Here is a 15,374-nt window from a genome sequence, read left to right as displayed (position 1 = left end):
CCAGAGCCTTTCAAAAGCCTTTTCTAACTTTTTGAAGGGAGCCTTCTCCCTAAGATCTGAGGCAGGAAGAACAGTCCTGTTCTCGGGAGCTCAGCTTGCAGTGTGAGCGAACACAATTAAATGACAGCTCATTATTAGGGGCTGCCGTCGGCACAGCAAAGGGACTGTCACATCCTAGAAAAGGAGCAGATGTCCCCGGAGTCTTGCTCCCTATGCCCGCGCACCTTCTCCATCTCACCAGGGGCTCCCTCTTGGCAGCCGCTGGAGCTCAAATCCTTGGAGTCATCCTTGACTCTTGCCCTTCTCCTCTCTCCTGCTCCTACTTGTAACCAGCAGTAGACGATGTTTGTCCTGCTTTCAAAATGTGTTGGAGCCTGACCGTGCATGGCCTCCATCCCTGCTACCCTGATCTGAGACTGAACCATTGCAAAGGGCTCCCCAGCTCTTCTCCTTCTTCCCCTCATTCCAGTGCCCCTCAATTCTAGAACAATCCTCCAAAAGGTAAGACCAACTCCGTAAGTCTGTCTCAAAGATCCCACATGTCAGCTCAGAAAACCCAAAGGCCCGGGACCCGAAAGACATGATCTCTGACCTCACCTCTTGCCACTCTGGTCTTTGTGTTCTGTTCCTTGTAGATCCTAAGGGTCTTTAAACCTCCCTTTCTGCAGATACCTGGGTAGAAATTAGATATTACTATGCAATAAACGGCTCCAAAGCTTGGTGGCTGAAAACAGCAATCAACTATGGAACTTCATCGTTCCTGTGAGAAGGGAGTTTGGCCGGGTGGTTCTGGTTCACCATGAGGTTGTGGCCACATGTCTTCCGGGGGGGGGGGGGGGGCTGCAGTCACATCTGAAGGCTTGACTGGAGTGGGAGGATCCACTTCAAGGTGACATGTTGGTGCTGGCTGTTGGCAGGGGGCCTCACTTCCTCACATGGGTCCCTCTGTGGGGCCATTTGGGTGTCCTTGCAAAGTGGCAGCTGTTTTTTTTTTTTTCCCCAGAATGATCAAGAGAGCAAGGCAGAAGGTGCTTTTAGTGACCTAGTTTGAAAGTCACACATTATCACTTCTACCACATTCTGTGCACTTAAAGGAAGTTAATCAGCCCATTCCAACTTCATAGGGAAAGAAATTCGTTCCTTTTTTTTTTTTTTTTCCTGATGGCATGAACGTCAGAGAATCTGTGAACACATTTTTAACCACCCAAGCTTCAAGGTTGGCCTCTATTTTTTTTCAAGTCTGTGCTCCGTCGTTTCTCCCTTCAAAGGTCTTCTCTGATTCCTTTCTGCAAGAGAGCAGCCACCCCTCCATCCCTACTCCTGCCTTCTGCTTTATTCTCACCATAATCCATCACCGTTCAATAAGCCGCAGGTTTACCTCTGTGTTGATTATCTCCTCCTCCATCCAGGATGTCAATTCTAGAACTGCTGTGCCCACGTCAGAAGCACTCAGGAACCTGGAGTTAATGCACTCGGGTGAACCTAAGCAGGACAAGAGCAGGTCAAGGCCGGTCTTGCTGGGAGCCAGGCAGAAACTGCAAGCTTTGAGTTAGTTGTCAAGAAAAGACAATTTCTAGACTTTTTTTTTTGTTTGCATGAATCATCTCATTTAGTCTGCGCGCGCAACAATGTAACAATTCCTGGCTCCAATTCCACAGAGACCCATGGACAGGGGGGAAGGCACAGAAATGGAGCTCTCACAGTAGGAGACTGGGGCAGGGAGGTCTAGGGAGAACCGAGGCTGGGTGTAAGGTGGGAGTTCTAGAAGCCAGGAGCCAGCAGGGAGGAGGGCAGCCCTTATTAGAACCTCCGTCCCTCCTGGCTCTGCTTCTAAAGATTCACTGATATGCAGCTGACAGAGACGGATGTGTTTTTCTGCCCTTCCTTCAATATTGACTGGCCTTGGCTGGCTCCCCCAGAAGCCCCAAGGAGCCGGGGGCTTATCAGATGCGTTCATCCTGAGTCCTGAAACCAGTCCTGGTGCACTGGCTGCAGCAGCCTGGTGCATGAAAAATGCTTTTGATCGATGTCTGACCTGGGGGGTCTGAAGACAGGGTGAGCAGGGAGGAGAGCTTTCTGGAAGGTGCCAAATACATCTGTGACCCCCGAACTCCCGACTCCTCCTGGTTGGGAACCAGGAATTGGAGCGACAGTTTCTTCCAAAGCTGAGGAACTGGGCAACTTCTTGTCACTCTCTGGGACTTCAAATAAGAGGTGAGACTCCTTGGCCGCTCCCCAGTATTATTTGGAGCCTACATCTGTAGCAAAGGAGGGAGCTTCAGATCTCTGAGATCCCAGGTGATCTCATACCTGTCCGGGACAATCGGTTTGCAAGGAAGTCAAAGAAAAAGACAATTTCTAGACTTTTTTTGTCTGCATGAATAATCTCATTTTGTCTGCACAACAATGTAACGATACACTGGCTAATATTATTCCCTGTTTTACAATTGAGGGAACTCAGACATGTTAAGTAATCAGACTCAAGTGATCTCTTACGTGATCAGCCATCCCCTCCTTACCCACAGCATAAGTGTTTCAAGATCCCCAATCGACGCCTAAAACCAAGGATAGTACTGAAGCCTCTGCTTTCTCCTATGCATGCACAACCGTGATAAAGTTTAATTTATACATCAGGCACAGTGAGAGACTAACAATAACTGATAATAAAATTTAATAATCATGTTGTAATAAAAGTTACATAAGTGCATCTCACTAAAGAAAAAAAAATTCATTGTTCTTTCGACTTTTTTACTCCAATGAAGCACTTAGCAAATCTCTTCAGCTTCCAAGTGGATAACATCATTGTCTTGGACTTTGGGGTCTTCGTTAAGTTAAATAAAGGTGACTTGAACAGGACCGTGGTACAGTCACAGTCGATTTGATAACCAAAATGGCTGCTAAGTGATCAACAAGTAAGGGAGATGATTCACTTCTGGGCAGGACAGAGTGGGATGATGCAAGATATCATCACACTACTCAGAATGGTGCACGTTTGGGACTTAAAATTTGTTTGTTTCTTGAATTTTCCATTTAATGTTTTTGGGCCATGGTAGCCACAGGTAAATGATGTCAAGAGAAACCGTGCATAAGAGTGTACAGATGAGGTAGAGAAATCAAATAGAACTGTCAAAGTAGAGTTTCAGCTAATCATATCATGCTTTGTCCTCTAATTGTGTTTTAAGGCAAGAAAGGAGAATGCTGGTTTCCTGCACCTCCCCTTGGTTTAGTCAGGATAGGCTAAGGTACGCCGCAGTAACAAGCTCCAAAATCTGAGTGTCTTAATCTTAGTAAGGTGTACTTCTCTCTTGAAAATCTGATGTGATTCAGTTGTTTCTCCTCCATGGAGGAGCTTCATCCTGCAGAATATGTAGCACCCAAAGTCACTAGAACAGAGGAAGAGAGAACAGGAGAAGTCATGTGGGTCATGATGGGCTTAAAGTGGAAACGACTACTCAAAGACAATTGTCCAAAGATAATCTAACGGTTTCAACCTAACTGCAAAGGAAGCTGAAAAGGAAAATCTGAATTTCGTGACCGGTCCTCTGCATCCCCTAACCCATGCCTTTTCATTTCTTCCCCCGCAGGACAGAGCCCCAGAGCAGCCCCATAGGTCCAGCCCAGGATGGACCTTCAGAAAAACTGGGTCAGCGTCTGGCCACCGAGGCCTTGGGCACCAACAGCTGGGAGAGAGACAAGGCCTGCCGGGAGCTGGGTCCTGCCAGAGCGCGAAGGTGAGACGCCCTCCTCTTTCTTCTCTTGGTCTCTGGGGAAGTTCAAGCTGGAGATTCAGAAATGAAGTTGGCCTCTCTGGCCATTCCTCCCTTTCTTCTACAAGTTCCCCTTTCAGACCCTTAAAAAAGAGGTCAGTCTATTTTTTTTTTAATTTCCTGTAGAAAAACAGACAGTAATTGCTTTAGATCTGTGGACATGGTCGTTTCTGCCCTAATTCCGTGACTCTGCCATGGTCCCACAAACCCAGCCATAGACATCATGCAAATAAATAGGCAAACCTGAGTTCCAATAAAACTTTATTTATAAAAACAGGAAATGGGGTAGGTTTGACCTTCTGGTTATAGTTTGTTGACTCCTAACCATAAATGATAGCTTTCTTTCCATTTTAATGATCGAAGGCGCCTTTGATTCCCAGATCTGAGTTCCAGATTTCTGTATTCATTCCTGAGTTCAATTATTCAAAGCACCTTTTAAGCACCTGCTGAATAATAAGTATTTTATTGAACATCAGAGAGAAGTAACCTGCCCGAAATATGGCGGCCAGAGTGTGGCCAAGTGAAGTGTTGAACTCCCGTCTCTTTGATCTTAAGTCCTAGACTAACATCTAACACATTACTCTATAGATGCTAATGAAAAGGTTAACTATCCTGTGATTCTTCCCCCCGCCCCAATATTCCAATATGAGAGACCATCCTATCTTTGGCCTCTGAAGATTCTAAATCCACATACAGCACTCTGTAATCCAGCCTCACCAGCAGGAGCCAATCCTGTCTTGTTATCCTGCCACAGTCCTGGGCCAATGAATCTGGTTTCCCCACCAATAAATCTCCTCCAGATTCCCGATGTTGAATCGGAGGTCAACGCCATTTGGTAGGTGGGGAAACTGAGGCCAGTTTGCAGGAGGACTGAGATTAGCCCGAGGACCTCTGCCCCTGGTTCGAATTCTCTTCTTACATCCTGCAGTTCTTGGTTGCCTAAGGCAGAAGTTCTCAGCTGTATTGAGAACTAGATAAAATTAGATAAAAGCTGAGGGCCAACTGCTGTGTTCAGAAAAAAAAAAATGTGTCACTCAAAGAACACTCTGAAAATTCTGGACACCTTTTCAGAAGGTTTATTGGCCTCTGAGGCTGATGCACAGGGATCTCTAGTTAAAGACCCTGATTCTAGGAGACAAGGTTACGGCATTTTGAAGAAGTGGCTTAGGAAGCCAGAGATTTTTGCCCATGGAGTCTCAGCGATGGGACTGATGTTTGCACAGTGACAAAGGTGAGGCTGTGAATTCAATGGGAGAGAAACACAGTGACATCCAATCCGCTCTTCAGAAGGGAAGCTCAACATCAGATCTGGAGAGTACCTGTCTAGGAAACAGGGAGGGAAGTTATTGTGACAGCTGAGGGTGTGAGGGAGAGAACAGGGAAGAGGGGAAACTCTGTCCTTTCAAAACAGCATCTTCCCAGGGGTGGAAGGGGAGGCCGTGAGACCTAGAGCCGTGGGCTCTCCCTGGGATGCTGCCCCTGACAAACTTAGTGGCCATGTTCCTCTTCCCCCCGGGGCCTCAGTTTTCACGACTGTAAAGTGGGCATAGGAAAACCCCATTCTCCAGGTCGCAGTGAGGAATCAACTAGATGGGACACCAACGGGTCCCAGCCGTGGGTCCAGGGCACAGGAAGTCTTGAAACATGTTGAGTGAGTCTCATGGGGCTGGGAGAGAAGGTTCTGGACATGAAACCTGAACAGCGAGGCCACATTGCCAACGTACAGCGTCTCTCTGGGACGGACTCTCTGACGTGTTAAAAAGCACAGCGATGATAACCACGATGGTGATAATAAAAGTCATCATGATTCCACGACGGTCATGCATCATTTAACAACAGGGATGCATTTTGAGAGATCCAACCTTAGGAGACGTTGTCACTGTGCAAACATCAGCGTGTGCTCACACGAACCCAGATGGGACAGCCCGGCGCACACGGAGGATGCGTGCTCTATACATGTCCCATAGATGCACAAAGTAGCACGAGACTCAATCAAGGACAAGAGGACATGGTGCCATCGAGATCCGAGGTCAAGCACCATCTGTGGGTGGCAGCAGAGCGGGCTCTTTTGCAATAAACGCTCTCTTTTCATAAATAGGCGTTGGCTCTAACAATCAAAGTACAATGAGTACATCAGCTGGAAACTGTCATGTGTATTGTCCCCGAGGATTGTGTACCCTACATAATGCAGAGCGCGCTACACTCTTTGACGCCTGGCAGCACCGAGGGTTTGTCCACACCAGTGTCACGGGGTGATGCGCTGGGCGGCCATCGACAGGAGTTTTTCAGCTCCGTTCTCATCTGATGGGACCACGGTCTGTCATTGAAACGCCAGCGTGTGGTGCGTGACCGTCACAGAAGCTCCTTTACTGTAAACTGACTCCGTGCCCCAGCAGGGCGTGTGACACAAGCCAGCTCCTCTGCTCCCAGCAATGACTTATGACACGGGGCCGCCCTTGATTCCCTTCCTCTAGGTGATGACAATGAGACCCAGAGCCAGGAAGAGACTGGGCTTCAATCCACCTTAGTCAGGATCTGGGGCCAGGATTCCTCACGGCTGCGTTCTCAGCCACGAGGATTTGACCTCAGCAAACTCGGCCACTGTGTGTTAAGCCCCTGCATACGTGACCGTCACTCCTGGCCCTGCGTGTTGAACGACTGCGTACAAAACCACTAGGCACTTCTGCACACTTACCCACTGCCTGCCTCACCAGTGTGTGTTAACCACTGCATACTAACCCTCTGCCTGTGTGTACTTAACCACTGCATACTAACCCTCTGCCTGTGTGTACTTAACCACTGCATACTTACCCTCTGCCTGTGTGTGTACTTAACTACTTCCTACTTACCTTCTACCTGTGTGTACTTAAACCACTGCATACCTACCCTCTGCCTGTGTGTACTTAACACTGCATACTTACCCTCTGCCTGTGTGTACTTACCCACTGCATATTTACCCTCTGCCTGTGTGTACTTACCCACTGCATACTAATCTTCTGCTGTGTGTACTTAACCACTGCATACTAATCTTCTGCTGTGTGTACTTAACCACTGCATACTAACCCTATGCCTGTGTGTACTTAACCACTGCATACTAACCCTATGCCTGTGTGTACTTAACCACTGCATACTTACCCTCACCTGTATGTACTTCACCACTGCATACTTACCCCTGCCTGTGTGTACTTAAACCACTGCATACTTGCCTTCTGCCTGTGTGTACTTAGCCACTGCATACTTACCTTCTGCCTGTATGTATTTAACCACTGCACACTTACCCTCTGCCTGTGTGTACTTAACCACTGCATACTTACCCTCATCTGTATGTACTTCACCACTGCATACTTACCCTCTGCCTGTGTGTACTTAACCACTGCATACTTACCCTCTGCCTGTGTGTACTTAGCCACTGCATACTTACCTCTGCCTGTGTGTACTTAGCCACTGCATACTTACCTGTGTGTACTCAACCACTGCATACTTACCCTATGCCTGTGTGTACTTAGCCACTGCATACTTACCTCTGCCTGTGTGTACTTAGCCACTGCATACTTACCTCTGCCTGTGTGTACTCAACCACTGCATACTTACCCTATGCCTGTGTGTACTTAGCCACTGCATACTTACCTCTGCCTGTGTGCACTTAGCCACTGCATACTTACCTCTGCCTGTGTGTACTTAACCACTGCATACTTACCTCTGCCTGTGTGTACTTAACCACTGCATACTTACCCTATGCCTGTGTGTACTTAACCACTGCACACCTACCTCTGCCTGTGTGTACTAAGCCACTGCATACTTACCCTCTGCCTGTGTGTACTTAACCACTGCATACTTACCCTATGCCTGTGTGTACTTAACCACTGCATACTTACCTCTGCCTGTGTGTACTTAGCCACTGCATACTTACCTCTGCCTGTGTGTACTTAACCACTGCATACTTACCCTATGCCTGTGTGTACTTAGCCACTGCATACTTACCCTCTGCCTGTGTGTACTTAGCCACTGCATACTTACCCTCTGCCTGTGTCTACTTAGCCACTGCATACTTACCCTCTGCCTGTGTCTACTTAGCCACTGCATACTTACCCTCTGCCTGTGTCTACTTAGTCACTGCATACTTACCCTCTGCCTGCTTCACCACACTGAGCACTTAACCACTGCGTACTTCACCACTACCAACTTGGCTGCTCCACTTGTGACCACTGCATATTTAGCCACAGCATGCTCTGTCACTGTGCATAACCTCGTGTCTGGAACAGCATAAGCACTGCATCCCCAGCCCCTGCACATGTAACACCAGAGTGCTTCATGCCTTTCTACTCCTTCAGCCTCTCGGTGACGGCACACCTAGCAGGTGCTGGGCGGGCCGCTGCAGGGTGAAGAGGTCGAGGGAGAGCAGGCTCCCCTGGGCTAAGGCACTGGGGAATTATAAGGGGCTGGATCCGTGAAAGCTATCTCACAGACTTCAAATCTACCCCAATTTAAATACTTTCTCAGTTTTGCCCTATGACTTAAATTCAAGTCCAAGACCGTGGTTCTCAAACTGGGCTCCCTTGGCACCCTGGGGTTCTAGGAGTTTGAATATTTGTCTGAAACAGTGAGACCTTTTCCTCATTTTAAAAGACATACAATTAAAAGGTTTTGTTTTGTTCCTTGAGTATTTGTCCCTTATTCGTTTATTTATTTCTCCTCTCAAATCCCTGGCAGCTGTTCCCCCGGCCAGGCTGTGTTTATAGGAAACCTGATGATTTAACACGTAGCTGGATTAGTTCATCCACTCACCCCTCATTTGGTCACTGGACAAATATTTATCAGGCTCGTCCTCTGTGTCAAACACTTTTTGGACACAATATTTGGAAAGGGCCACTGCATCCACCCAAGCAGCCTGTTCGCTTCCGAGTATGTGTGTTGTTTGTGCTTCATGACACGTGAGCCTTATAAGCAGCATGTCCTCGATTCCTGTGACATTTATTTCTAACGTGCTCAAAGCGACTCTCTTGGAAACGCTATCTCTAGGGCCGTGGGATCTTCATTTATTGGAGAGGCAGAGAACTTAATGTATATTCTGATCATTTTATCACTCCTCTGTTAATCCTAATGATCCAGATTCTTAGAGTAGAATTAAACACGGCAGCATTTGACAATGTTCTCTAGGGAGCTGGGCAACTTCCAGACGACTGGGCCCCACAATCACCTTTCAGAAGGCAGCTAGGGGGAGGGGGAGGGGCCAGGAATCACCCAGGTGCAAATCCCAGCTTGGGTAATTCTGGATGGTGTAGCTGTCAGCAAATCCATTCAACTCTCTGAAACTCGGTTTCTCCACCTGTAAAACGAGAGGGTGAAAAATCACACCACCCTCAAACTATTTTCGTGGAGTACCAAACACTTCACAACTCCTGGCACAGGATAAATGCATCCACGCTGGTGGTATTGCTACTAAAATAATGATAATAATATTACATTTTCCAGTAAAGTTCAATTGGGTTTCGTGTTTCAATTCCCGACAGTTCTCCATCCCCCCAAACCCCCTCTCTTTGCTATGGGGATAGCATTTAAAAAAATATATCCCTGGAGCCTGCCCCAATTATAAAAGGAGATAACTTGACATCGTTTAACTGCAGCCTGAGCATTTGAATTTAATTGCACGGGAAATAATCATTCCTGAAGAGCGAGGTTTTTGAGGTTCCGTGAGGCGGTATAAGATATGGATCTCGTTACATTAGACCTCGGCAAATAAACTTTTAATAATCAGCTGCTACTTAACATACCTTCCACCTCCCATTGAATTTCCAGCAGCACTAAGGGACAGGATGGATCGGGGAAGGAGGGGGCTGGACTCTTGATTAATTATTTAAAAAGTGATTTATTTACCAAGGTGAGCCATTTGCAAATTCAATAATAAATCTATTAAGGAGTAGTTAACCTCTATAACTCTGTTTTAAATAATCAATTGGTGTTTGGGTAGCGTTCAGCGTCTGTCTCATTAAGTCCTTATTTGAAGCACTTAATCTGAGGTGTGACCCAATCAGCCCTGAGGTGGTAATTAGGTGTTTGCTCCAGGTGCTTGGTCTGGCAAAGATCTGGGTCCTTCCCCTTCCCAGGCTGCCAGGGCCCCCCTGGGGGATGGGGGAGCCCTGGGTCCTCTGACTCCTTGTTCTCCACAGCACGTCCCTCGACAGAGACTTCACGCCACCACCCTCCTCCAGGGGGAAGAAGAAGAAGAAGAAATCTGCCCGGAAGAAGAGAAGGAGGTGAGACCACCCACCGAGGGGAGAGGAAACCTTCAAGATGAGGAAAGGAACAGAACAGGGTGACAGGGGCTTTGGAGTCCATCGGGGACTCTCCTTAGAGTGCAGATCTCTTCTCTGCCTGTTCACCGGCTGTGTGACCTTGAACTTCACCTCTAAGCTTTTCCAATTCTGAAAATGAATGGCAATGATACCTGTCTCTTGGGATTTGGTGCATGGCATGTAGTAAGTGACCAATTGCATAGGAGCACAGTCACTATCCTGAGCACTGAGTTCCTCTGAGAGTTGACTCAGTGCGGAGATCACACTAAGCTGACGATACTATCCTGATTTCCCCACCTCCCAACCTCCATCCACCCCGGCAAGCATTAATATTCCCATTTTAGGGATGAGGAAAAAAAAAAGGCTCAGTGAGGGAGTGAAAGGATCTGCAGGGTCTTGATTCCCAGTAGGTGTCCACCCGACTGTGCATCAAGCCAAATGCCCAGCATAATGAATGGACTTGACAGTATTTGCCAAGTCAATGGCTCTTTTGCATTTATTGCCTTTTTCTTTTCTATACACCATTCTTTAAATTTTGTTTTTTTTTGTTTTGAATTGAAAAATATTTCCAGGTTTGCCTGTAGACAGTCGCTCCCTAGCCTGAATGCTTGCTTACCTGGTGTCATTCCCAGCCCCAGGAAACCAGGCCTGAAAATTCTTAGTGGAGAATCACACCCAACGGCCAAGGCAATACTCATAGGCGCCTGCAGGGGGCAGCAGAGAGCAGCGTCTGGACCACTTGAGCCTGAACTTTTCTGGACCTTGTTCTAGGACACCCTTTAGCCTAGTCCTAAAAGGCTCAGGCCCAAGGAACACCCCATAGGGAATGTGGGTGAAGAAGCTGAGATGTAGCCATTGTAAAGCCAGGAGTGGCATTGGACAAGTGGAGTTTCCCGATTTTAGGGGTGGGTTGAAGAACTTTTCAAAAAGCAGATAGCAGACATCCATCATTCAATAAATGTCCACCGAGCACGTGTTTGGGGACAGACGTGATTACTTAAAGGTCGAGTGGTCGTCAGTCATTTCCCTCCTGAGATGGAAAGATCTCCAATTTTTTAGCTGTGTGTCTCTGGGCAGATCCCTTCACCTCTCAGAACCTCTGTTTCTTCATCAGAAAAGTTCTGGTAGCAACTGTGCCTAAGAAGCATGTGGCAGGGTTACATGAGATAATACTTAAAAAGTACCAGGTCTTGTTGAAAATAAATGCAAAAAAGCTACCGTTGGTGTTAAGAGAACCCTTGATGAGCCGTGCTAAAAGACCTGAGACCCTACAGAGGGGCTGGGGAAGGGGCCCTTAGGAACCAGCTCTGGCCTTTCCCAGCCTCCCTCTGAAGTGCCTCCCCTCCCCACAGGTCCCCGTCCTATAGCCCATCGCCCGTGAAGAAAAAGAAGAAGAAAAGTTCCAAGAAACACAAGCGACGAAGGTATTATCCTTCTTCCTTTATAAACAGGGGCTTCCCGGGTGGCATAGGGAAGGGAGACTCAAAATGTCGTTTGGAACCATCTCATGTCATTTGTGCAGCAAATGTATTTTATCTATATATACAATTATTTATGAATATCATGTACAAGTTAGGACTCCAGTTTCGGGGACCAGGAGTCCACCATCTCAACTGAGGCCAGGAAAGGCCTGATTAGAAGAAAGCAGGAGGGTCTCAGTGGCCCCCTAGGTGTGGGCAAGGGGCAAGGAGAGGGAATAGAGGGCTCATGGGGCCAGGCAGAAGCCGCGGCTCCCTCTGCTTCCTGGTCTATGGAAGGGGACAAGGCTGCACCCTGCCCCGTGTCTCCACGTGGCAACCTAAGCCACAGGAGACTCTGAACTGTCCAAATTCCCTGTTCCAAATTCCCAAGCGAAGGCTTCACCTGTGGGTCCCCCTGTGTCCTAGAGGGTGGGATCTGGTTAGAGAACGTGGCCACCAGGATGGCCCACCCTTGTGGGAAGGGAGCGGGGGCAGAAGTGAAAGGACATGGTAAGCAGAACACACCTCTAGAACTTTCCCACATGCACACACTGATCCACGGTCCCACGCACACGCAGGTTTACAGGGGGAAAAGACCAGAGGGATATAAACCAGAGGGCTCCGTCCGAGCCAACATGTGTAATCGGAAGATTTTACAAAACGGAATCTCAGTGCATTTCCTCCATAAAAGAAAGGTCCGTATCTTCCTTGGGCCAGTTTCCCACGGGCAGCCCTCAGCTGGCCTGGGGAGCGGCGTGGGCTTAGACAGAGCCGGGCCCCAGCCTCCTCCTGCCACTGACACACATTTCCCAGACCCTGTGGTTGGCCCTGGATAATGGGAAACGTCCAGTTTATATTTTCTGCATTTCATTTGTGTTTTATTACTGCGTCTTCCAATGCAGCAACCAATTTGGATTATTAACAGAATAAAAGCGGGAGGTCATCTGGGTTTGCCCTGTGCATCTGAAAGCCAGATTCCAAGTGGCTTCAGTGTGGCTTTTACTTAATCAGGGTTTTCGCCACATCTCAGCCCGGGTTGCTAGAATTGTCCCAAACCCAGTTTGAGCTCCCTGGTTATGTCCACCGCCTGCCTAGATGTTCAGTTGAGGCTGAGTTTGTGCTGATTATAAAGATGTGGGCAAATCAGTGCGTGGATATGAGATGTGGGCAGTTAGCAAAATGGCTATTTGGTGTCAGACATCTTTATCATGGAGGGAGATGAGGAGGGGGAAATACTCTTGCTGGCCCCTCCAGAGCCCTCCCTGGCTGAGCATTGCCCTGCTCCTGAGCCAGCTTCCCCAAGTTTGTGAAATGTCTGGTTAACGATGGCTGAAGCATTACAGCTGGCAATCTTGCCGGGCACACCTGTAATCCCAGTGGCTTGGGAGGCTGAGGCAGGAGGATCCCAGATTGAAGGCCAGCCTCAATCACTTAGCACGGTCACAAGCTCAAGATTAAAAAAAGAAAAGATTTTCAACTTTAATGAGATTTGTCCTTATCTCTTAATTAACAAAGCTTCAGAGTTTTAAATAGTTCTCTCCTCTTTGCAGCTCTATTAAACCCCTTATATGAAACATAAATGATGTTTCCAAGCTCCCAAAACAGGACAGTGACCCAAATCCAGGCCCTGCCCTCAAGTTGCTCACATGATGCTGAGGAAAATGGGTGGCAAAATCACATGGAGAGGTCTGGACCCTCATCTCCCCCAGTGAGAAGCTCAGCAGGGCTTGGAGAAGCACAGAGGAAGACTCTGAGGAGCTTGAGGGGCTAATAGAACACTACAAAATACCACAGCGAGAAGAGAATGAGTAGAAGCCACATAGGTGAAGCTGTGTGACCCTGGGCAACTTAACTAACTTCTCTGAGCTTCAGCGTCTTTGTCTGGAAGACGGCTGCAAATCGTCCTCCACAGGGTTTGGGGGAGCGTCGAATGAGCCTGGGAGTGATAGGTGCTTAGCCCAGAACCTGGCACACAGGAAGAGTCCTCCATGTGGCAGCCAGGGACCTCGTGACGGTGTCAGCCGGGAGGAGGAAGAATCTCCAACTAGGGAGAGAGACGATTAGAAGAGGGAGGGGAGGAGACAGAGGACTCTTTCACACGCCCCCCTCAACAGCCTCACCTGGGACAGGCTTGCTGGCAATTTGGGGTGAACTTTGGAGCAGGGGTAGGCTTTGGCCTGGAAATCTGGGGTGCAAACCAAGGTTGCCCTGTGAGCATCACATTCTTTGGAACCTGAGAGAGTGGGGGGACTGGCCAGGGGTCCCGACCCTCCAGCAGCATGATCACAAGCCCAGGGTGCCTTGGACCCAGGAGCAGAGGCCCAAACTCACCCAGATTTCTTCTCTCCCCTCCCCTCTTTCTTCCCTCCCCCTCCCCTCCCCCCTCCCCCTCCCTCCTCCCTCTGAACCAGGTCCTTCTCCAAGAAGAGAAGACACAGGTAAGACCCGCGGCCTCCGGCTGCTCATTCTGCTTCCTGCTTCCCTGAACCAGGCTCTGGGCCACTTCCTGGCTCGGTTGCCACCTCCACCTCTGTTCCTGGGCCAGCCCCGGGTGGCACCCTAGTTCTGCTTGAGTCTGTTTAAGATGCCACCGTTGAACTCCAGAATAGGGACACGTAGGGAAAGACCTGCCATCATCCACCAGACAGTCCCAGGCCCGGCCACACCCCAGAGGTCAGGACTGCAGGACTCACTCTACGTGGGGTCCTGCACCGGCCGCTGCCACGAGTGGACACATTCAACCCCCACCCCCACCCCCACCCCCGTTCACCCCTGTCACATCCCGGTGGTGGATATGTCTCCTCTCCATTTTACAGATAGAGAAACTGAGGCTCAGGGGCTGTGACAGGAAGGTCCACAGAGCCAAGTTCCATCAGAGCCAGTATTCAAACTCAAATTGTTCCAACAGAGGACCAGGTCAGGGGACAGTGGTTGCTTAAGTGACAGCAGCCCTATCTAGAGCTGTTGAAAGAAGGCCAAGTCCTGCCCTTGACTCGCGGGCACATTCAGAATCAGCCGAGCTCTGGGGGCCTCAGGTGCCTTCCCTGGGGCTTTGGCCACTTGTCCATGGATCTAACAGAAAGCGTGGACTGTGGGGACACGGGCTCTGGGGCCACTTCCCAGTCACCTCGGGGATCCTGGGCAAGTTTCTTGGCCCATCCGAGGTTGGGTTCCCACATCTGTAAAATGTGCCTTGATTAGATTGTCCCTCCACCCACGGGTCTCAGGGACGACACAGGGATGGTGGACAGGAGGTACCTAGCAGGACACCTAACCCTAGCCCAGCTCCGACGTGGCAAATATTGTCACTACCACCCCCTACCATCTGTGGGCCACTACTGACCTACCAAAGCCGGGCTCCGCATCCCCTGCACCCTGCTCTCAATGGAGGTGCATGAGCTGGTGCCCCCTGGAACTGGCTGGGTGGACAAGTGGGCACCAACTTCTCCTGCCCTCGGGCCTTGACCCCCGTTCACCCCCAGACTGCCTGGGTTGAGGGACCCACAGAATGTTCCATGTTTGAACCACCTGTTCGTTTTTATCTTGAACTGCATTTTTTTTTTTGCATCTTTCAATTAATTGGCCCTTTCTTATTTAGCTCCTCTAGCCCAAAAACCAAAAGAAGGGAAGAGAAGAGGCATAAAAAGCAGTAAGTAGACGCCACCTGCAACATGCTTTCCAGTTGGGGGAATTGAAGACCTGGATTGAGCAGCCAGAGGGTGGTTGGCAAACAGCCAGGAAAGGGAGGGGAGGGTGGGTGACTGAGGGGAAGAGGGAGAGAAGGAGGGAGGGAGGAGAAGAGAAGGGAGGGAAGGGGGAGGGGGGAGGAGAGGGGGAGGGGGAGGAGAGGGGGA

The 15,374-nt window shown here is 49.1% G+C and overlaps 1 protein-coding gene across 4 annotated transcripts in view; it reads left to right on the top strand.

Annotated features, from left to right (window-relative positions):
* Srrm4 (serine/arginine repetitive matrix 4) overlaps positions 1-15,374 on the top strand; it is a 148,613-nt gene that overhangs the window by 102,520 nt on the left and 30,719 nt on the right. For all 4 annotated transcript variants that reach the window (XM_078039044.1, XM_078039045.1, XM_078039042.1 and 1 more), the window contains exons 2-6: positions 3,585-3,731; positions 9,935-10,021; positions 11,413-11,484; positions 13,932-13,958; positions 15,119-15,169. In XM_078039044.1, coding sequence (XP_077895170.1) covers positions 3,585-3,731; positions 9,935-10,021; positions 11,413-11,484; positions 13,932-13,958; positions 15,119-15,169 — 384 coding nt within the window. The remainder of the gene's footprint in view (positions 1-3,584; positions 3,732-9,934; positions 10,022-11,412; positions 11,485-13,931; positions 13,959-15,118; positions 15,170-15,374) is intronic.

The sequence above is a fragment of the Ictidomys tridecemlineatus genome, chromosome 2, assembly GCF_052094955.1.
Source record: "Ictidomys tridecemlineatus isolate mIctTri1 chromosome 2, mIctTri1.hap1, whole genome shotgun sequence".
NCBI classification, from domain to species: Eukaryota; Metazoa; Chordata; class Mammalia; order Rodentia; family Sciuridae; genus Ictidomys; species Ictidomys tridecemlineatus.
Note: the sequence above shows the minus strand (reverse complement) of the source record. Positions and strands in the feature narration are given on the sequence as shown.